Source organism: Nannospalax galili, unplaced genomic scaffold (genome assembly GCF_000622305.1).
Source record: "Nannospalax galili isolate Female #2095 unplaced genomic scaffold, S.galili_v1.0 scaffold875, whole genome shotgun sequence".
NCBI classification, from domain to species: domain Eukaryota; kingdom Metazoa; phylum Chordata; class Mammalia; order Rodentia; family Spalacidae; genus Nannospalax; species Nannospalax galili.
The window spans coordinates 4,411,382-4,434,655 of NW_008337059.1; the positions used below are offsets into that span (position 1 = coordinate 4,411,382).

The 23,274-nt window shown below is 44.8% G+C and overlaps 1 protein-coding gene across 10 annotated transcripts in view; it reads left to right on the top strand.

The window, feature by feature from the left end:
- Positions 1–23,274, top strand: part of Sorbs1 (sorbin and SH3 domain containing 1) — a 240,625-nt gene that overhangs the window by 127,529 nt on the left and 89,822 nt on the right. For 4 of the 10 annotated variants that reach the window (XM_029563061.1, XM_029563062.1, XM_029563064.1 and 1 more), the window contains exons 6-10: positions 642–770; positions 11,515–11,541; positions 11,665–11,777; positions 16,688–17,413; positions 22,236–22,374. In XM_029563061.1, the coding sequence (XP_029418921.1) occupies positions 642–770; positions 11,515–11,541; positions 11,665–11,777; positions 16,688–17,413; positions 22,236–22,374 (1,134 nt within the window). Of the gene's footprint in view, positions 1–641; positions 771–11,514; positions 11,542–11,664; positions 11,778–16,687; positions 17,414–18,022; positions 18,392–22,235; positions 22,375–23,274 lie in introns of all 10 variants that reach the window. The other 6 variants (XM_029563066.1, XM_029563067.1, XM_029563069.1 and 3 more) reach the window with 3 other exon arrangements.

Here is a 23,274-nt window from a genome sequence, read left to right on the forward strand (position 1 = left end):
CCAGGCCTCTGTGTAGATTCAGCAGATTCAGTGAATACTGCCTCTTGGGAACCAAGCCGTCTGGCCACCCTCCTGGCAGTGAGTTCTCTCATTACATTGGAATGCAAGGCTCTCACCCCTGAACAGTGTCCTCCTCTATCTCATAGTTCAGGGGGCTTGACCTACTAATAGAAAGTTTGCTTTTCTCTTCCTGTTGGAGAACTGCAAAAGTAGAGCTTCTCCTCGGAACATTTTCCCATTTCATTATGTTGCCCACTTGCTCTTTTGTGAGAGGGATGGTCTGCAAGCTTGAGAGATCTTTCACAAATTCTTTCTTGAGCCATGCATTACTAATTGGATAGAAGTCTGCTTACCAATCCAAACATCATTTAATTAAAGGAACAAACCAGCTTTCACTGGGAAGTGTTTTCAGCTGACATTGTAACTCATACGTGTGTTGGGAATTTACCTTGTCTAATCTTTCCTAATCTCATGGTGTGTGGTGTACCTCCACCACCCACATTGACAACATGGCTGAAGACTTGGCATAGTTGTAACCAGGTTCATCTCATTCCCAGCTGTAACAATTTGCTAACTGACTATAGTGTGCATTCCTCAGGAGTCTTGGATTTAGTCTTCTCTTTTGGGTCTTTTCCTTTCAGGTATGGATCCTACAAAAATCTGCACTGGGAAGGGAACAGTGACTCTTCGGGCCTCGTCCTCCTACAGAGAAACCCCAAGCAGCAACCCCATGAGCCCTCAGGAATCCCCGCAGCATGAAAGCAAGCCAGGTATGCTACCCTGGAGACCGGGGGAGGCGTGCAGAGCCACATGGGAAGACAGCTGTCCTCATGGTTCTACAGGGGTGGAGGAGGGATGTTGTGAATTCATCAGCTACTTTATTATTCTCTAGGGGTCCCTGGGACAGTGACTCTTGTCCCTTCTTTGATAGCTGTTTCAAGCCCTGGATCATGTGGTCATGTGCTGTAGTGAAGGCATGGTATAATGACTCACACTTTTTTCTATATTTATTTTAAAATTTTATGTGTATGAATGTTTTTCATGAATGTATGTAAGTATACCGTATGAATACAGTGCCTATGGAAGCCAGAAGAGGGTGTTTGATCCATTAGAACTGGGTATAGGCTGATGTAAGCTATCATGTGGATGCTGAGAACCGAACCTTGGTTCTCTGCAAGAGCCATCTCTCCAGCCCCATTAGCCCCTATTTGAGCAGATCACAAAAGCACTGGCTCATTCTCTAAAGACTGCATTGGTGTAGGCATAGATGGCTCAGAGCCTGGAAACACATGGAATGGGCTGGAAGTTACTCTCTTAGCTTATGCTTGTTTCTGAGAGTCTGACTGTGACTTGGTCAGCTAGGACTCACTGGAGAAGCCAGGGGAGACAGAAGTGCTGGTAGCTATAAGGCCTAGATCCCAGAAAAGCAGAGCAGCAGGGCACAGGTCTGGGGTCGGGACCATGCAACAGAGGGAGTGGGATAATAAAAGCAGTTCTCAGGCCACTGGCTGAACAGAAGCCAGGAAAGACTCAAGAAGCCCATCCAGAGACTCCCTACCTAACCTGACCCATTACCTGGGAAACCAGAGTATTTATCACATGGCATTGGGACTTAATCCCTAAGACTTTGGAACCCCATAGATCTCTGTTCGCATTCTGCTTCTACCACCTGGTGGCTATGTAATTATGGACAATTTATTCTCTCTCTCAACTCTAAGATTCTCATCTGTGCCACTGAGGGTTGATGGTGCCTCCTGCACAAGTGATCAAGAAGGATGTACAGGGCTTTACACCAGGCCTGGTGCCGTGGAATAAGCTTGCCATTTAGATTAGGATCAGGGTTATTTTGGCCTCTTTAAAGAGGTCTTTCCTCAGTCCACATAGTCTGTGATTGGGAAATGCTGATTTTATAGTTCCAGAGGCACAATTAATTTGGGATGGGTCAGCTCCTAGCTACACTGTAGGGCTGTTGTTCCCTCTGTGTCACAGTCACCAGGAATAGACAGGATGCTGGGCCCATTTTTAGAATTGTGATGTTTGCTTGTAGTTCCAAGGTGGGGTCTTCAGCTTTGTATTTCTGACAAGTTCTTAGGTTATGCTATGGTGCTGGCCCAAGGACCACATTTGAAATGGCTATAGGTGATTGGGGTTTTCTCTCTCTTTTGAAATAGAGGAATTGAGCTGGGGAGTAAAGGAAGTGGGGTGTGCAACTTTTGGTTCTGTAAGAGATGTGTGTTGTGACTTGGTGGAATTACGTAGGATGCAGATAGATAGTGACCAAATTCTGGAAACTGACTTTCTTCCTGTGCCAGACACCTGTAACAGAAACTAAGTCTTGATGATGTACAAGGTAGGGCTTGAGGGCATCTTTGTTCCTGGGCCTGAGCAGTGTTCTGCACTGAAGGCTGATAGAGTAGCTTCCTGATCCTGTACTTCTGAACCCACATTTGATTCCTCATTCATTATAGTTTGCCACTTTCTTTCCTGGAAAAGATCAGGGCAAAGAGAAAGGCAAAATTATTTCTTTATAAGGGTTACCTGAACGAGCCTCTGGGAAGATGCATTCCCAAGATAGAGGGCATTAGAGAAGAGAGAATCCCAAAGGATGATCTGAAGAGAGAAGCCGTCCTTGCAGCCCTAGATCCAGTAAAACCGTTTTAAGCGGCCAAGCCTTGGCCTGGGGATGAGGCTGTAGCAGGAGCCTTGAGCTCCCTCTAGTGGTTAAAACTGGCAGTTAGAACACAACGCTTCCCTCCACGATGTGCATGCTGGTGCTAAAGAATTGGGCACAGTTTCAGTCTAAGAAACAATGTCTAGTCCTAGGGTAATTTTTACAAATTTATTCTAACAAATTTTGGTGGGAAAGTATTTATTTCTTTTCAGAAAATCTTCAACAAGTTATCTTAAAATGCAAATATTTGGAAAAATTCAGAGACAGCTGTCAGTCATGCACATCTTATGGTAAATTAATATCTTCCTCCTAATAAGTTGAGATCATTGAATCCAAATTAGCATTTGCATCAACTGTGTGCCAGGTGCTGAGCACTTCACTGGACTTGTGATGGAAAACTCTAGAAGGGAGGAAAACAGAAAAAAAGAAGAAAGCCTTCTAGGTGGTGAGATGAGGACAAAGGAATTTGCTGTAGCAGAAGAGTGAGGCATGAGCTCTTGGTCCTGCCCTCCTCTCTGAATGTGCTAAGTTACAGTGACTAAAGTTTGTGTAAAGTATGAGGGACTTGGGCAAGAAACTTCCAAGTTGCTGTAGTTCCAAAACGCTTCATGACCTTGGGAAGTTTTAAAATTAACCTGACACCTACAGAATCCCATTGGCTTGGGGATATATTCAAGACTATACATAGGAGTATTTTGAGTACAAAGGAACAACCTGGGCTGAAAGAAACAAACTCCTCCATATGCACAAAGCATCTTAGAAGGAGCTAACTGTGGGGAGTGATGTTAGAAAATAGGACATTTAAGAATGGGGATCTTGTCTTTCCATACTGCCCATTAGTTGGCATCCTACAGGCTCTGTGTTGTGATTGTGTCTGTATGCCTTCCCTCTGTCCTCTCATCACTGTTTATGCTTTCCTTATGAATCTCAGCATGACAATCAGCCAGACCACACCAGTCTCTAGTACTTTTCTGGAGCCTGGGAACTCCCACGACTGGACTAACTTCATGAAAACACCTTAACAGTATTTGTAAGCAGCCTGCCCTGAGAGCAAGTGTGAGGCAGTGAGTAGGCCTTGCTAAGGGCTGAAGCTGCTTCCTCCTCCAGTGTCTTTGTAGATAGCTAACATGAGATGGTACCCAGCTCCCTCTGATTGCTGGAGCCAGTATCTAGCCTCCAGCTGCTCTGTTCATCACCTACATTGCCTTCCAGTTTTGTCACCTTCTCCATCTTGTTGACTGTTTGCTTAGACTGGAAGCTCCAGTCTTTAAATAGTCCCCAACACCTACACTCCAGAGGAACTTCCAATATTCAGCCTCTGTTTCAACTCCCTCTTTTTGGAAGAGGTTGTATAACTGTAGGGTGGGCCACAGAGTCCTCTATGAGGCTTGGATCTGCCGTGTACTATCTTTTGAACCTGAGCAAATTAGAGCTATCATAATAGAGTTGGTGGGATTAAATGAGCTCTTTCATATCAAGCGTTCAGCACAGACCTGCCATGTTAACCATTATCGTTACTGTAGGTCAGGAGGCCTGCTAAAGGCTGAATCGTGTCAGTTTGAAGGCGTGAGGGCAATAGAGATGGAGGAAAAGGCAGAGCGTCTTTGAGAGGAGAAAGACTTCTAGGAGAAGTTTCTAGTAGGCATTTGGAAATTTAGAGTCAAAGGAATGGATGCAGATGCCACGTGTACCCACATGAACTCTAGGAGGATGAGACATCCTCTGTGGTGGATTGCTACTGCCAAGCTGCAAAACAAGTATGAGCATCAAACCAGAAGAGGGGCTGAAACCCTTAGATGCCCAGCTTAAGCCCACTGCTTAGACTCTTGTGTTTTTTAAAAAAAAAAAATTTAATATTCTATTTATTATTATCATCTTTTCAGGCTGGCCTTGAACTCACAGAGATCCACCTGCCTCTGCCTCCCGAGTGCTGGGATTAAAGGTGTGTGCCACCATGCCCAGCTTATTATTTTTATTTTGTGTGTGTGAGTGTATTGCCTGCGTGCATGTGAGTGCACCCATGTCATGCAGTGTCTCCGAGGTCGGAAGAGGGCATCAGATTCCCCTAAAACTGGAGTTAAGGATGGTTCTTAGTCACCATGTGGGTACTGGGAATTGAGCCCGCATCCTCTGCAAGAGCAGTCAGTGCTCTCAACCACTGAGCCATCTCTCTAGCCCCCCCTTTTTTTAATATATATTTAAGTTTAAATTTTAAACATTTTAATTATATATGTGTGTGTGTGTGTGTGTGTGTGTGTGTGTGTGTGTGTGTGTCTATGTGCGTGGGAATGCAGGTGCCCATGGGGGCCAAAGGCATGAGATCTTCCTGGAGCTGGAGTTATAGGTAGGTGGTTGTGAGTTGCCCATTGTGGGTGCTAGCAACTGAACTCTGGTCCTCTGCAAAAGAAGTAAATGCTCTTAACCACTGAATTATTTCCTTTAGCCCCAGACTCCTGCTTTTGAGTGCTAGCTGGTCCCCAGGTCCCTCACTAACGCACCTCTGATTGTGGACCTTGGACCCTGGATTTGGGATCGGAGCCATCTGGGAATGGCAGCAACTTTAGTGCTAGCTCCCTGCATCTGGGAGAAGCTTCACTTCTTTGTCTTTGCTTCATGATCTCATTGCCTGGCTGGGTTTGACCATATCAATTCAAAGCAATTCCACCCATGCCCCAGGTCAGTGTTTTTTTGAACAGCAGTTAGGGAGCCTGCACTGATGGTGGGTACAACTCATAGTACCTTTTTAGGGTGACCTGGAGGTTTGGTAGCTTGATATCTCAGCTGCTGTGCCCTGACTCAGGTGCTAGGTTCCACTTTAGCCCTTGCAATCTGAGCTTTGTGCCAGTTGGCCCCAGTCTTTACTGCAAAGTTTTCTTTGGACAGAATGATTCTTGCAGGCACAATCAACTTATTTCCTCTGGTTTGATTCTCATATTTGCTCTTCTGATTGGCAGTAGCAGACAGCTGTCATAAATTAGCTTTTCTCCCTCCATTAAATCAGTATTTTATTTTATTTATTTATTTTGTTCTTTTTTTTTTTTTCTGAGACAGGGTCTCCCTGTAGCCCCAGCTGGCCTGGAACTCACTATGTAGACCAGGATGACCTTGAACTCACAGAGATCTGCCTACCTCTGCCTCCCAAGTGCTGGGATTAAGGGCATGTGCTACCACACCTGGCTAAATCATTATTTTATTATTATTATTATTAGCACGTGTGAGATTTAAAGCAGCTGTGAAGTTTGGAGGAAAGGATCTCATGGGAGATCACCCTTGTTTCTGACACCCTGCTGCAAATTCAGGTGATTTCCCCAAACCACCACAGGTTTGGTAGTAATACTAGAAAGATCCAGGTTTTGTTTATTACAGGGAAAGGTTAGAAATTAAAATCAGCCCAGAGAAGAAGTACATAGTATAGAACCTGGGGAACCACCAGAGGTTGCCAGACACATTATCCCCCAGTATCGACATGTGTGTCTTTGTTTCCAGAGAAAGAGTTTGTTGGGGCTTCTGTGCACAGGCATGCTGCTGCCTTCCTCACAGGCTCATCTCTACTCTAGTAGGCAACAGAGCTCCTGCTGCCTCAAAGCCCTGGCTCTGGTTCATACTGGTGTGACTCTCCAGGTTGACATTTCTGTGAAATGTAGCATTCCAAGGATTGGGCAGTTACCTCTCAGAAGCCGAGGGCAAAGGCCAGCCCTCTTTGAGTAACCTTAAATTCTCCACTACGTAGCACAGATGAAAGGTAAACAAAAGTAAGACTTGGAACTCACTGACCTGCATTTAGCACGTATCATCTATCTGTGAGCATTTTCTAGAGTATGTTTAGACTGACTCAATGGAAAGTGTCTTACAATCACAAGAAGAACTGATTTTTTTTTAAAATTAGAAGCCTAAAATAAAATTAGCACAGAATTAGATAAAAGAAATTATCTGGAAACTTATAGCTAGGGTCCAGAAAACTATATAAAGAGCAGATAGGAGATAAAGCAAAGTAGATTATATTTCTTTCAGAAAGACAGTCTCTTCTGGGCTACAAATCTATCCGCAAGCCAACCTTCCAAGGCCTCTCCCAAGCTGGGGTGCTCTAAGGTACCATTTTATTGAAGGAAGCATTTTGACAGTCTCTTTCATCAGGAGTAACTCATGACTATATATGTAAAACTTCATCTTTTGCACCTAGATATAATTGGCCCTGGTCTGCTACCAACTTTCCAGGTTTAGAAGAAAAGGTAATGGATGAGAGCTGAGGAAATGCAGAGATATATACAGCTCTCCTTTAATAAGGAATAGAGAGCTACTTGAAGAGTTTCTGGGAACCATCCATTTGGGGCACCATAAGAGCAATAGTTTTGAAGGTTTGGAATGAAAAGAAAAAGTGTCAGTTCTCAAGAATGTTGCAGTTTGACGCTATTTACCAAATGGAGAGATCATGTGCTATAATTTGTATCTGCAGGGATTTTCCTCCCTGTATTTTAAACTGGACTTTGTGATGCACACTGTAATCCCACCACTCTGAGACAGAAGCATGAGGATTGCCGAGAGTTTGAGGCCAGCCTGGGCTACTTAGCAAGTATCAGATCTGCCAGAGCTACATAACAAGATTCTGTTTCTGAAACAAAGGACTGTGGAGATGGCTGAGTGCGTGTTGTACAAGCACAAAGATCTGAGTTCAGGGCCCCAGCACCCATGTAGAGCCCTGGCATTGTAGTATATGTTTGTAAGTCCAGTGCTGGAACCAGGAGTGGGGTAAACAGGAGGATCCTGGGGACTCACTGGTCAGCCAGTCTAACTGAATCTGTGAGCTCCAGAGTCAGTGAGAGATCTTGTTTCAAAAACTAAGGTGGAGAGCAACTGAGGGAAGACATCCAGTGTCAACCTCTAGCCTCCACACATTCTCACGAGGGCAAGTACACCCAGGCACATTCATCTATATTCCATACATTCACACAAAATAAACAACAAAAAAACAAAATAAATACCCCAAAAAACATGTAATTTATATCTGTGGGGATTTCCTTCCCTGTTTTGGATTCCAGTCTTATGAAGCCCATACTTTATGTCATATGGTTTTGTGACTCTTAAGAAGGTCCATGTCCAGTTTGTAAATGAGGTTAAGCCAACTTGCTTCAGGATATGCAGTCAAGGCAGAGGATTCAAGCTCACAGGTGATCTGATGTCTTGAGGACAACTTTATGATGCCTGCAGGTTTGGAAGAATTGTCACACCTCATTTTCCGTGACATACCTGTTTTTCAGTGTGACTTGAATAGAACCAACCCAACAGGAAACCAAAAAGTGTGCAAAATAATGTGTACCCAAATCCATCTACCGAGTTTTCCTCCTTCATCAAGGAGCCCCTCATTTGGAGCCTAGTGATATTTAGTGTTTCTATAAACCTAGTGCATTTGAAAAATGGCCTGACAAAGGGAGACTAGAAATAGAAACTTGAAAAAGGAGGGACATCAAAAGTGAGAGTGAGGAGGGTGGAAGGCTATTGTCACAAAATATCACCTGTATTCAAGGACCTGCCCAGGTGCATGGAGTTCTCTGGGCCAGGCTCCTGGGTAGCAGCACCGCAGAGTATGAAATGTGATCACCTTCATGTGCCTCACCTTTGATTCCTTGACAACCCTGAGAGGATAGGAGGTAGATTATAGTTTACAGATGAGAAATGTGGAATTTGCTGTGGCTAACAAACTTGCCTGTTCACACAAGCCAGGATGTTGCAGTAGTGTGCGTCAGACATGTGTCCCATAAATTCCCCAGCATCGTGGCTGTTGGGGGAAGAAGACGATAGTCATGAACTGTCCATAAGGGAGTGGCAAAGATGGAACAGGCAGCCTTTTGTAAGAGTATGTAACTGAGTTACCCTAAAATTCTGGGTTTAGGGGCTGGAGAGATGGCTTAGTAGTTAAGAGCATTGGCCGCTCTTGCACAGGACCTGGATTTGGTTTCCAGCTTGCACACAACTGTCTGTAACTCCAGTTTCAGGGCTCCAGTGCCCTTTTATGCCCTCTGCAGGCATTACATGCACAAGTACACTTACACACATGCAGGTGAACCACTCATACACGTAAAATTTAAAATTTTTTTTAATTATGTATTTGGGGGTGTGGCAGTAGTTTTTTACCCCCCAAATAAGGATATTTTTTGTATGCCTTGTATTGTGGTCCTCAGAGTGTAGGTTATGGGTTGCCAGCCTCAGCATCTCTGGGAACTTGTTTGAAATATAAATTCTCAGGCTTTACCTCTCCCTTACTGCATCAGAATCACTGGCGCGGGTCCCAGTGATCTGGATTTACCAAGACTTCCCTGTGCTGGTGCAGCTAGACCATCTGTTTATGGGATGCAGGTTTCTGCCTTGCTGTTTGCTCTGTGGGCAATGGTCAGGGCGCTGCACTGCTTTGTTCCTGCCTATGTGAGGCTTTGTGGCTTGGGCAAATGGGCCGGCCTCTCTGTTTTCTCATCTATGAGGTACGTGTGTGTTTCCTCTACATGACATACTGAATAAGTGTAAAGCATAACCATGTCTGGCACCTGAAAGGTGTTTAAAAAAATATTTGTACATCTCAACTTGACACCTGGAAAGCCCATTGTTGGTCTCTGAGGGACCCGCATTGAAGTGTAGTAGCTTGGGCTAAGAGAAGTGCAGCATTAGCCCCCTGCTTATCTCTGCATGAGTGAGCCTGGCCTGAGCAGGCTCAATCAGGAAACAAAAGGAAGTTAAGGGATTTATAGAAATAGGGGTTGCCTTACTTCTATGAGTAAAATCCAGCCTGTGAGCTAGAAATGGTTTTTACATGTTTAAATGGTTGAGAGAAAAATGTAAAGAATGATATTGTATGACACATGAAAATGATATGAAATTCAAATTTTAGTGCCTATCACTAAGAGTGTTTTGGAGCACAACTCGTTTCGGGGCTGTCTATGCCTCCTCCTGAGCTATAGTGCAGTCCTATGCAGCTCCACTGTACCTCATTTGAAGTGCTTGGGATCAGAAGGATTTCAGATTTCAGATTGTTTTCTTTCAGATTTTGGAATGTTTGCCTATAAATATCTTATGGATAGCTTCTGGAAGAGACCCAGGCCTCAACATTAAATACATTTATGTTTCTCATACACATCATACATGTAGCCTGAAGGTAATTTCATGCAGTATTTTTCATGCACCTGCATTTTGATTATGATCTTTCATATAAAGCTAAGTGTGGAATTTTCTTTGTTTGTTTTTTGAGACTGGGTCTCCTTGTAGCCCCAGCTGGCCTGGAGCTCTATAGAGACCAGGCTAGCCCTGATCTCACAGAGAGCCACCTGCCTCTGCCTCCTGGGTGCTGGGATTAAGGGTGTATGCTACCACACTTGACTGGAATTTTCTTCTTTTATTTTATTACATTTATTTATTTGTTTGTGATGACCTTGCCTTGGCATACATGCGGAGGTCAAGGAGCTGGTTTTTTCCTTCCACCATCTGGGTTCTGGGGATTGAACTCAGTTTGTCAATCTTGGTGGTAGGCACCTTTACTCTCTGTGCCATGTCACTAGCCTGAGGATGTAGAATTTTTTTGCTTGTGGTAACATGTTGGTGCTTGAAGAACTTCAGATTTTGTAACATTACAGATTTATGAATTGGAGATGCTTACTCTATAGTCTGACTGAGACCATATGACCTACAAGTAGCCTGAAATACCTCTGGCCCTTTCCAGAAAAAAAAAATTGTAAACTCCAGGAATAGATGGAATGTACAGATAAGAGAGGACGCAGAAGATGGCAATAAATAGCAAACATTCATTGATCTTTGCCAGGGTTCTGTCCCAAGCTTTTCACAGCTGTATGCCATTTAACCTTTATAACACTAGCAAAGGAGGCATAGCTTATTAACCCCATTGTTCAGATGGGCAAACTGAGGCTCATACCTTGCTCAGAGTCACAGAGCCATGTGGAGCTAAAAGTTGAATTGAGGGTTAGGTGTCTTTCAACTAAGCATGTAATGTCTGTGTGTTACTGGTGTGTGGTGCGAGGTGAGCGAAGTTAGGAAAGTGTAGGGACTCTGAAACAGTGCAGGAAAACTGGGAAGTCTGAAGGAAAGAAGATTCCACTGCAGTAAGATGAGTCCTGAGGAAGGGTGATTTGATTTTGTAGGCTTTTTTTCCTTGCTCTCTCTTTTGGTAGAGACCAGAAGAGGGCATCAGATCCCTCTGAGCTGGAGTTCTAAGCATTTGTGGCATGCCCACCTTGTTATGTGGGTACTGGGATACAAACTCTGGTCCTCGTGATTGCTCGGCAAGCCCTCTTAACTGCTGAGCCACGTCTTCAGCTCAGATTTTGATGTTTTTGTGTCTCATTTAATACGAAGAAGGCAGGTCAGGGACCAAAAAAAAAGTGCTTTTGAGGCTTCAGTCTTGTTCTACCACTAGTGTGGCAATACCAGCCCTAGTAAAAGGCTCTAGCCACTTCTTTACTGGGCCCATTAATTAACTCATCCTGCTAATGAAGAGCAGTCATTCTGAGCCTACAGCAGGCTTGGGGACGGGAATGAGAATGAACAAGGACTGGGCAGTAGAGAGTTCTGTTGCCTTTCAGTCTGTAAAGTAAGAATGTCAAGGGACAATTGTTTCTTCATTCCTGTGAATGTAGCCTTGTGTTCTCAAAGGTCAGTGCCTGTGAGCACATCACGGTTTTGAGTGGGTTCCTATGGTAATCAGGCCATCGTGACTGAGGGCGTTTTGTGTCAGACAAGGGCTGCTGATTTTCATTCGTCTCTAGCTCATACTTGCTTCCCGTAAATATAATCATTTCTGTTTTTCCCCCTTTCTTTTTGTTTTCATCCTTTTTGCCCCTGCACAGGTCTGGAGCCAGAGAACTCTTCAGCAGGTATGGTTTCTATTGTATTCTCACTGTCCATGCCTTGCAGCACTAGGGATACCTGAATTAGAGGGAAGCCCTGGGGCATTCCCTGTGAGTGAAGGGTGTTTGTTTTCATTTCTCCTGTCTCAGCTGAGTGGAGACCCTCTTCCAGTGCTGATACCAATGGGAATGCCCAACCCTCCCCACTTGCTGCCAAGGGCTACAGAAGTGTGCACCCCAGCCTTCCTGCTGACAAGCCCCAGGTAGGCGTGTGCCCATGGGCGGGGTGGGAGCTGGTCAGTGTTGCCTGTTCAAAAGTTTTACAGCCCAAACTTGTGACATCCCGCTTGTCCAGTTGGATCATAGAATAGGGGTCTAACATTTGGTCAGCTCCAGAATAGCTCTGTTAGGAGAGTCGAAATCAAGGGGATCAAAGGTATGGGATAAGGTTGGTCTTCATGGAATGTTAGAAATAGGCCTGCTGTTTTCTAGGCTCGATATATATGTGGACATGTACTAAAAGAGGCATTTCATTTAGCCTTGAATAAGTTAACATCAGAGCTTGCTTTTTAAGAAAGTCTTTAGAGCATAGTACTTAGAAGAGTCCCTCTGGTTTATTCTGTTGACTCTCGAAGTTGGGACTGTAAGAGTTTGAGCAACTGTATCCTCACAGATTAGGTTCAAGTAACTGTGGCCAGACCATAAATCTAGCAGCCCAAGAGCCTGAATGTAGAAATCACAATTGCAGTACAGACTGACTTTGTAGCCTAGCTCTGCTTTGCAGAGGAAACTGTCCATCCACAGCCAACCACCCTGAATGCACATGATCACACATGATTTCAGAAACTAAGCAGGGTTTGACCTGTTTAGTGCTTGGGTGGGAGAAAATCCCCCAAATCTGTACAGCCTGGGGTAGGGATCATTTCACTTAGGTCATTCCCTCTAGGTGCTTTTCTACCATCTTTCTTTTCCTCCCTATAGATACTTTGCCACTTTAATGAAAGGAACAGACACTGTTATAATTCAGGCAATATGTGAAGAATGTTTTTATAAACAGGAGCCACTACATGGAATAGAGCCATCTTCCTTATATGAGGTAGTGTGGCTTAGATGATGCCCAGTGTGGTACATGTTCCTGTGAGTTCCTCTGAAGGTGCTCCCAGAGCACAACAAGGAAATCAGACGGTGCTTTCCTTCTGTGCAGACCTGTCTCTCTTTCTTGGTCTTCAGTTGGTTCCTTGTCTGCCTTATTGCTGAGCAGCACCAGTGCCTTTCTGCCTCCTACTATTTCTCTCACCAGGTTCAACCATGTGCACCCAGGGTCACTTATTAGAGCCAGGAACTGTGGATGTTCCTGGCCTCCTGAAGTCTTCACTAGACATTAGGATTTGGGGGTCACTTGTCTGTGAAATGACTTGGCTGAGTTTTCCCATTTCTGAGTGCTTTCTGAGTATATAATGTGCTGTCAGCCTCCAAAGTACATCTTTCTCAGCTGTCCCGGGGATGGATTCTGTCAGGTCTGTCCAGCGGAGAGCACAGTGCTGATCCAGTCAAAGCAGACATGAGAACACAACCCTCTTCCATCATCAGTAACCTGGCCCAAAGACTAACTTGGTAATTCCTTTTGGCCTTGTGAATACCTCTTCTCAAGAGATCATTTTAAAAGCATGGGGCTGGGGGTAGGGCTGTATTTCTGGGGTAAAACAATTGCCAAGTGTGTACAAGACCCAAGTTTCATTCCTCAGCACCACAAAAATAAATAAATAAAATTATAATTTAAAAAAAGTTGTAGAAAGTCAAGACAAACTTTATTGTGCACTTGGTATGCTCAGGTCACTGTGCTGAAATCATGCCCTCAAGGAGTTTATAAGGAAAAGCTCTATGATAAGGTTCTCCATCAGCAGCATGATTTCTTATCTATTAATCAACTTTCTACTTCCTGGGCTTTCTTCAGGGACCATGGCAAATGGCTGACACAGGAATTTTGTTCTACACATTCAATGTAAGATTTGCCATCTGAATTTCAAGACTTTGTATGTCCTGTATTAGTTTGTAGATTTATTTTCTGAATGCAAACCCAAACTCTTAGCTGTATTGGGTTATAATTACATACTGGCTTAAAAAAGCCAAGGTGGGCTGGGCTGGGCACAGTCTTGCCTTAGTTCCAGCTGCATAGAGTTCATGGGTCTGCAGGCAGACTATCTTCTCTTAAGAACTGAGTTGGGGTCCAGGAGACTGGCAGCCTAGGTGGGAATTCTGTGTTCTGCCTGTATGGGTCTAGTGCCCGCCTTTCCTCAGGACCAGGAAACTAGAGTCCCTCTCTGTGATGTCATCCTCAGAATAGTGGTCCCAGGAAAGATGAAGCTTGCTAGTCTTGGCTGGCCTGGAACTTACTATGTAGACCAGGCTAGCCTACATAGGAACTCATAGAGATCCTCCTGCCTCTGCCTCCCTAGTGCTGTGATTAAAGGCATGTGCTACCACATTGGACTGTATACCACATTTTCAAGAAGTCTTTTTCCCCCCGTAGACCCACCTTCTAAAAAGATAAGTGGGGGGCTGGAGAGATGACTCAGTGGTTAAGAGCACTGATTACTCTTGCAGGGGACCCGGGTTTGATTCTCAGCACCCACACGGTGGCTAACAACTGTCCATAACTCCAGTTCCAGGGCATCCAACATTCTCTTTTGACCTCTGTGGGCATTGCAGGACACAGGGGCACCTACCTACATGCAAGCAATACACTCACACTTATAAGATAAAAATAATAAAATATTTTAAAATATAAGTATAATTTCATTAGTAGTCACGTGGCCAGGATAAGTACTGTGTGCTTGCTGCGGTATTTACAATAAAGGAAAAAGTAGCTCCTTCATATAGGAGGCCTGGCCCCCTCCTTCTTTAGATTTAAAAGAAGCCCCAGGACAGGAAGTCCTTTGACCCTGTGTGCATTGTGGGCACTCTGGGGAAGTGTCCTCTCCATAAGGTCACAACCTTAGGAGGGCTCATGCCTGATGTCATGCAGCTCTGGTACCATATATGGCCATGACTGAGTTAAGTTAAAAACTCATTGAAACTGATTTCTATCTTTGGACAAGGATAAATCCTGTGCAGGACACGAAGAGCAAAGTAAAAGTAAATCTAAGCCCAGATCATGGATTTTTGCTTGCCTCTCAGCAGCCCTGTCAGCTTTCTCCGCAGTCCCTCAGGTGGGAGCTAGTCCAATTGTTTTGTTTCTGGAGAGCATCAGTTAGGCAGTAAACATGTCCCAGCATTCAGTCCAAGTTCATCAAACCAAAGAAGCTCATGTAATCGTCTTTGCTGTAGACCAGAGGGGCGATTTGTTTTGGATTTGGGGCTGGAATAAATGGCCACATTCCACTGGCACCATTGTGGGTGCACTGTGGACAGGACAGGAATCCAGTTAAATAGCTGCTTCTCCACCCAGACTATTTGTAACTTGAAACCTGTGTCTAAGGTATAAATTATTTACTGTTTCTGGGATGATAATCTAATTCAGAGTTGTTAAGCTTTTTTAAAATTTCTCACGTATTTGCCTTTTCTGATGTCTCCTCCCTTCCCCATGTCCTCTACAAATTATAAAAATAAAATGAAAACCAGCCCCAATATAGACCTTGTATATGTGTGTGTATGTTGCATGCATGTAAGTGTGCAGGTGTGTGTACCTGTGTGTATATGCAAAGGCTAGAGGAGGATGGTAGACATCTTCCTCTTATTGCTCTGTGCCTTCTTCTCTAAGATAGGATCTCTCACTGAACTGAAAGCTCACCATTTCAGCTAGGCTGGTTAACCAGTGAGTTCTTGGGATCCCCCTCTCTCTGTCTCACATCGTTGAGGTTATATAGCATGCCCAGCTTTTACATGGATGCTGAGGATTCAAATTCAGGTACTCATGCTTGCCTAGCAAGCACTCTTACCCACAGAGCCTCCCCAGCCTCTTTGTAGTTTTTGCTAGATGTTTACCAAGCTGTAATATCTCTCACATGTGCAATGTGAAGGAAAGTTCTAGTTTTCTTCTAACGATGAAATCTATGAACATCAAAGGCTAGCAAGAAAAGTTTGGGAACTTGAGTTCTCCTTTCCTTGAAGTCTAGTTCCTGGATGGGCTGCAGGTTGACCAGGGAGGACTGCTCCATAGAGCCAGCCTGTCTCCTGTCCTTCCACCCCACTGAAATCCACAGGAGAGTACTATGGAGGGGAGAGGGAAAGTGTGAACTTTAGCTCTGTAGCTCTGAACCTATGACTAGAGGTTGATTCTTAAGCTGTGCCTGAACCTGATCACTCAGCTGTAGGACTGGTTCTCTGGGCATGGTGGTGGGCTGGCTGGGACCAGAATTGAATAAACCAGGCATAGTACAATCCTGTAAGCCAACTATGTGCTACATGGTTTGGTTCCTTTTATTTGTGTGCATTGAAATGGGAGACTATGTGCTTTTAATGTCATGACTGTCTCCCATCCCCCCATTTTTGTGGTGCCAGGGAACCTCATACATGCCAGGCAAACACTGTACTCCTGAGCTATGTACCTAGCCACTTTCTGTCAGATTTCCTTTGAGAAAAGGGACACAGGTGAATTCAAAGTCTTTAGCACCCTCCTTAGTGAGCTATGTTATGCTTCTGGAATTGAAAGCTGAACCAGGGACTCAGTGAAGATATCTGTCCCTGTGAACACAAATATGGTAAGGCCTTCCAATTCTCCTAAGGGAAAAGAATGAAAGTATCTTTTTTAAAAAGCCTAGTGAACTTAAACTTTTAAAGCTAAAGGCTTCAATTGGAGTCTGAGGAAGGGTGGTTGGAGAGGAAAGAGGGCTCTGGGGCTTCGCCCACTGGTGGATGAGTTCTTGAGTCAGGAGATCAATAAAGATGCAGCCAAACAGGCATTGGTGTGAGTTGGCTGGGCCTGTTCTGGTCATGGCTTGGCTTCCCTGGAATGTGAGTCAGGCCAGCCCTGCAGGTGAGTGTGAGTCAGTCCTTGGCAGTATCCAGAGGACATCTGTGGGCACTATGAGGATCTGTTTTAAAATGTGTCAGGAGTTGTTTTGTCTTTTACCATGCTGTGCTATTGTTTCTAATGGTCCTCCTTCTTTCCCTCTCTCCCCTCTATCTTCTCTTCCTCTGTTTTGATATCATGTCTTGGAAAATACTACTAAAGGTTCTGTCTCCCCAACACCCTCCTTTTCCTCAAGAGGACCGCTTTGCATGGCAGCCCCCCACCATCCACAGTAACTACAAGGGTTCCCTCTACATGAGCTCACCAAAGCCTTATAGCCCACCCAGCATACCCAGCCAGCAGAAGCCCTCACAACCACAGCCCATCTCTGTCCCCCTGTCAGCTAAATTGGCTCCCAAAGATGCAGTGTGTTCCCGTCCCTTGCTTCTGGGGTCCATGGTCCTAAGTGCTTCACCCCAACCCCAGCAGCTCTATGTAGCCACCAGGTTAGTGTATAGTAAGAATGTGAGCTCTAACCCACATCACGAGGTCATTGTGAATAAAAGGGTCAGCAGCTTATATGTACCTTGTTTATCCAATAACATTTGCCGGGCAGCATCAGAAAGCTACTCTCCTGTTGCACGTAACTCGGCAAAAGACACTCCCTCGGAGGCTGCAGGCACCCAGGCACCAGCTCCCAGCCTTGTCCCCTGCACAGCCACAGCCAGCACAGGAAAACCACCCCTTGCTCCTCCTCCTGACCCTCCCAAGCTATCCTTTGACAAAGATAAAGATGACGGTAACCGTGGTGAGAGCCCCACGTTGGGGACATGGGCTTCATTCCCAGATGCAGTGAGGCCTCCTGTGCTAGGCCCCCAGGTTACCTCTGATCCTGACAACCAGAAGAGCAGAGAATCTTACCTTTTGCAGCCGTGTTATCCAGCCAAGGCAAGAAACTAGGAATGTTTGTGTGTCTTCTACACTGTCTCTTTCAAGACCAGTTGGAGCAGCTCATTTGTACTTTGGGCTGCCCTACCTTTCCTCTCCTCATTAATGCTGCTGCGCTAGAATCCCTAATTCTTCTCTCTAAACCTCTCGGCACAGATCCCTCTCTGTCTGCCTTTCTCTTGTCTGTAAATATGTCAGTATGCTGGAGCGTGGGATTCATAGACTAATAATGTGCTGAGATACAGTATTTATATTTTATGACAAGGTGCTAAAGAAACTGTATTTACTCCCAAGCTTACTGGTGTTGTGGCAGTTTTGTGTGGTTAAACACTGCCTGCCCACCTGTTCTGTTGTCCTCTCTGTCCTAAAGTGTTAAAAGGGTTCAAAAATAGATGGATGGAAAGTGAACTTGGATGAGACGCCCTCTGTGGCATGGAGTATCAGGAGGCCAGCTGGCTAGCACCGACTGTCTCATGTACTCGGAGGAAAGGGCACCGATTAAATATTTCTCAAAGTGCATCACTGCATGTCCATGCGCGACTGTTTAAATATGGAATTCCTGCCTCCCTGCCGTGCCGCTTTGCATAACGACCCCCTTATTTCCCACAGGATGCCATCTCTTCCAGCCCAGCCCCGTCTGAGGTAATAGTTGTCCCTCTCTACCTGGTTAATACTGACAGAGGGCAAGAAGGCACTGCCAGACCTCCAGCATCTCTGGGGCCGCTTGGCTGCGTCCACTCTATTCCGGCGACCGCCCCTGCTGCTTCACCTCTGACCTTCCTGACTCTAGATGATTTCATTCCCCCTCATCTGCAGAGGCGGCCCCACCACAGCCAACCAGCCAGTGCTTGTGGCTCCCTCCCCCCTGCTAGCCAGACACCACCATCCTTCTCACCACCACCTCCGCTGGTCCCTCCCATCCCGGAGGACCTCCACAGAGTCTTGGAGCCTGACCTCCCGGGAGCTGTCTCGAGTACCGTAAGCTTGCTGAACTTTCCTCCCCACAGCTTTCCTCAGTGTCTGCTCCTGGCAGGAAAACCCTCCCTTTCTCACTGAAGTTCTAAGTTCTGAGGAGGTATTGGCTGTCATTGTGCTTGTGCGATGACTGGACCTGTGTTTGCTGTCCCTCGATTGCATGCCTCCTGTGCACATCCTGGGGGCCGCCTGAGGCTGCTCAGGAGTCTTTCAAGTGCCTTCTCTTCTCTGTTCTGTTGGGATTGCACACCTTCTTGAAAGAGCTTTGTCTTCCCTCTGAGAAAATATCTGTGGCCTTTACCTTGCTTAGTCCTGATCTTTGTAGACCAGGCAAATGTAATTCTGAAAGCCGGGGAAAATGTAGGACCCCGTGGGAAGCAAAGACAGGTATGTGTAACAAGGGAGCAGGGAGGTTGTTGGGGAAGAGAAGGTTCGCTCTGGTTGATTTCAAGTAAACAAACTCTCTTTTGTACCAGACAGAGAGACTGAAGTAAAAATAGTGAATCTGGCTTAATTGTGTTGGTGACTCAGAATACCTGTGTGGTAGGACTTTCTCACAAGGCATGTAATTGCTAGGGCCCTTGAGGAGGAGGCCACAGTGGCTTTTGTGGCAAACTTGCACACCAGTTGTCATGGGAGGGTCCTGATTCTTCAGGGCAAGTCCCTTCACAGGAAGCCCAACTGCCTTAGGGTTTAGAAAGCTGAGCCATTAGATGTGGGTCTCCTTCTTAGGAACCCAGATTGGGAGAATCTGAATGAACCTTACCATAAGCTGTGGTAGTGACGGTTCTCACATGGCTGAAAAGTTCCCATGATGATGCTTGGCATAGGGGAAGTGCCTGATAACTGTTTCGCTGCATTGCTGAGGACTTGCCCTAGAAAATGAGGAGTTAGAAGTAACTGATTAGTTAGCAGTGACAGTCCTACTGTGTTCTGAGCAATCTCTTAGGTTTCACAGGTACACTTTTGAACAAGCCAGAGCCCCTGCTCTCAGTGATTTGGGGAGGGGGAGGTGTGGTATATTAGTACTCATGTAATCATGAGTGCTTATAGGATCATTTGAGGGCCTGAGAAGTCTAGTTTATACATCAAGAATTTTTATTGAAGCCAGGCATGGTGGTACACACCTTTAGTTCTAGCACTCTGGAGGTAGCAGCAGGTCGATCTCTGTGAGCTTGAGGTCTATATAACGAGTGCCAGGCCAGCTAGGACTACAGGGAGACCCTGTCTCACAAAGACCAAAAATAAAAACAAAACAAAAAACCCCACAAAAAAAAACAAAGAATTTTTTGATTGAGTGGGTCTGGGTCTCTTAGTTCATTGCAGGTAGCCAAGAGGTTTTGATGTTGAGGGTGTAGACACTAACTTGAAGCACAGTGAGATGGTGTGGCATGCATTTGGCTGATAGAACTAAACATTCGCTAGCATCCCCTCGTGGGAAGAAGTATACCTATAAAAGTGGTCCGGGTGGCTTGTTAAACTGAAGCCAGTCAGGCAGAGAACAGGACGGAAACTTCTTATTTGGCTTAGTAGAGAAATTGTAATGAGGTGTCAGGTACCCCAAAGGTGGGAACTGTTGCAACCTTGGCAGGGCCCCTTGCCCAGGACCAGGCCAGATGTAACTGGTTTGGATCGCCTACTCTGAGCTTTGGAGCTTATGCCTGCTGGAGGATGTACTCCACCTACCCCAAGCTTAAACCCCTGGGTGAATTAGAAGACATTCTGGTTTTGAGTGTTCAGATATCTTGCCGTAGGCATACAATATGTTTCTCTGAGCAACAAATGTAGAGTGAATCTTCTCTCTAGTGCACTTGTATGCCATAGTTTTGTTGTATACCCTATAGTTGAGCATTTGTGTAGTAGCTCTATGTTTGCATATTGAGTTTGTTCCTTGTGTTCCAGGACAAATTAATTGGGACGATGTACTCAATTTCCCCAGAGGCTTGTCCTGGAATAGATGTCTCAGAAGTAGTTTTCCTGGTAACTTCTAGTTTGACTTCAGTTAACAGAGTAAGAGGTGAAAAGAAGGCTGCTTGGGCTTGCCCTCTGAATGCCCCTGCAGATGGTGTCCAGGCCGTGAGCTGATACCTGCTCCATCTGCAGCTACTTGAGAATCAGAGGGAGGAATAAAAGTCATGTTCATTCCTCCAGCTCCATTTTTGTTAGCAGCTTTTTTTTGTGTGTGTAATGTTTCAGAAATAAGAGAAAAAATTGTGAAATGCTTAATAGTCACACAGTTCACCAGAGACCACATTGGGCATTTATGCTTTAAAGAGCTGTGTGTCTGATGGTGTGTTGCTTGGGCATACACTGGCAACATTTTTAATATGTCACTTCTGTTTTATTAAGTGATGGTAGAGATAAATTATACAAAGTGTAGTTAGAACCTATTTCATAAATGGAAGCATTGGGATGAGGCACTATGTATAACCCCTCAAGTCTTGGAAAAAGTTTTTGCTTATGAAATTGAGCTTATAACAGTAGTGGCTCTACAGAGAGAATTTCTGGATGAGATCCTAACTGAAGTATTATTGGCAGAGCACCTACTATGTGTCCCGGAGCTGTCCGGGGTGCTTGATATCAGCGCTTCTTTCTTCTAATGAACATGTGTTCTCTTGCCACAAAGGTAGCAGAGACATACCCTTGCTGGTGGAGGGTTCCTGTCACTTCCATTTTGTTTCTTGAGCACCTGTTAATCTGCAGGGCATTGTTCTGGGTAGAGACAGAAAAAGAGAAGGCGTGGCCCTTGTTCTGCAGGTGCATGCATAGTAGCTGATCTCTAAGCATAGTAATTGCTTCAAAAGTAGCTATCAAATCTTGTTCTTAAAAAACCCTTTAAGAATGTTATTCTGCTAGGCATGATGGATGGATCATGCCTTTAATCCCAGATCTCAGGAGGTGGGGGCAGGCAGATCTCTATGAGTTCAAGGCTAGCCTGGTTTACATAGTGAGTTCCAGGCCAGCCAGGGCTACCTGGGTCTTGGGATATAGCTCAGTATTAGGGTGCTTATTCAGTCCCCTGTGTCGGGGGGTAGTGGTGGAGATTGCTACCTTTGCTTTAAGGTTTGTAAATTCTAAAATAAAAACTGTGGAATCTGTAGATGTGTTGGAGAAAACTGTTTAAGACAATCACTGCTATATTTCAGGGTCCTGTTTTTCATTTGTTTCCAAAGCCTGGCATTGTCCCCATCATGCAGAAGTTAATAGCCTTAGTAATTGTATTGACATTTCTGGAGGGGGATCTCAGGTTTTTAAAGTCAGGATTTTCCCAAGTGTGTTTGGGGGATCTTTGTCATTCTAATAATAGTGTGAAAAAAATGTCACAGCAAGATAGGATCAGATTCAGATCTCAGGAGCAAATGCTAGTAAGTTTGCTCAGTGATTCTGATGTTCAGAGTAACTTTCCTAGAGAATTATTACTGAACTTCTCTTTGTTCTTACAACGATGACTTCTCTAACATCTCTCTGCAGTGCCTAAACTCCCCTGAGTTTTCCCACTTATGCCAGCTCGTTCTCGGATCGCATTCAGAATTGCATGAGTTTGCATGTTACTCTGTTTTGATTTGAATTTGCTTTTTCAGTAACCAGATTGACCCACAACTGTTCTCAGGTGAAAATAATGGATGATGCTGAGATTTAGCAGCATTTACCTTCCCTCTCTTGTCCCTTACTAATGCCAACAAGAAGAATAAGCCTCCAGATTAAACTCTAGCTGGAATCGATATGTCTTATTGGTTACCTTTCCTTTTATAATTAAGGTCTTTGTAGAGATATTTCTTTTCCTTAAGTTTTAACTCTAGATTTCTTGTATTTAAACTTATTTTTTTAATGTATGTTTTCTTTTCAGGGCAGTCCTCTACTAAATGAAGTTTCTTCTTCCCAGATTGAGACTGATTCCCACACCTTTCCTGCTAGCAAGCCATCGTCTGCGTACCCCTCCACCACAATCGTCAACCCCACCATTGTGCTTTTGCAGCACAATCGAGGTAAGGCAGCGTCTTGCAGCTGGGTGGAGTCAGCACATCCAGTCCGTCATTCTTGGAGCAAGAATACTGCCATTCCACAAAAGTTTTTACAAACCCTGCCCAAGGCCATCAGCTCCACTTTCCTCCCTCTTAGGACTCACAAGATCAGTCCTAGCAGGGAGACAGAAGCCCCTGATTTAGAGTGATGTCAGGTGTCTGCTTAAGTAAGCTGGGCTACTTTAAGTGCATGTAGCATAGCTTGGGTGTTCATGGCTGTCTGTAGACAGTTAATACAGGCACAAAATAGGAAACGTTCACGTCCCTTAGTTCTTGTGATTTATAGTGAGGCTTTGCTTAAATATCTAGGTATAATACCTCTTTTAAGGAATGTCATAAATGACTTACTTGTTCAACGTGATAAATTTCTAGAAAGTGCAGTTTTGAGTACCAGATTTCAAAAAAAAAGGAAGATTAACTAGAGAACTGTCTAAAATGTAAAGGATGTTTTTAAACCTCTGCAACAGAAGCTGCCATACTTTCTCCTGGTGGCGGGACAGCCCTCTTCTTACAGAGACACCGTGCTAGGTTGTCCTCTGTGGCTGAGGTTTGTGGCTGTTTGTACCCACTCCACATGGCCCAGACAGCTCTGCTGTGTTTGGTTCCTGTAGTTTCTCTGGCTGTTCTAGTTGGTTCTGCTGCATCACTGAAAGGGCCAAGAGCTTTGAAATAACGACTGTATATGTTGTCCTTTCTGCTTTAAAATTCCAGGCCATGATTCCAAACCCCAAGTTTTCCTTTTGAAATTCCATAGAGTAATAAACTTTCCATTTTTAAAAAGTCCTTTGCAGCATGAAATGGGATGTTTGCAGTCTGCTCCTCGATGTGAGGAGGGTTTTTCAGTATAAACTCAAAGAATAGTGA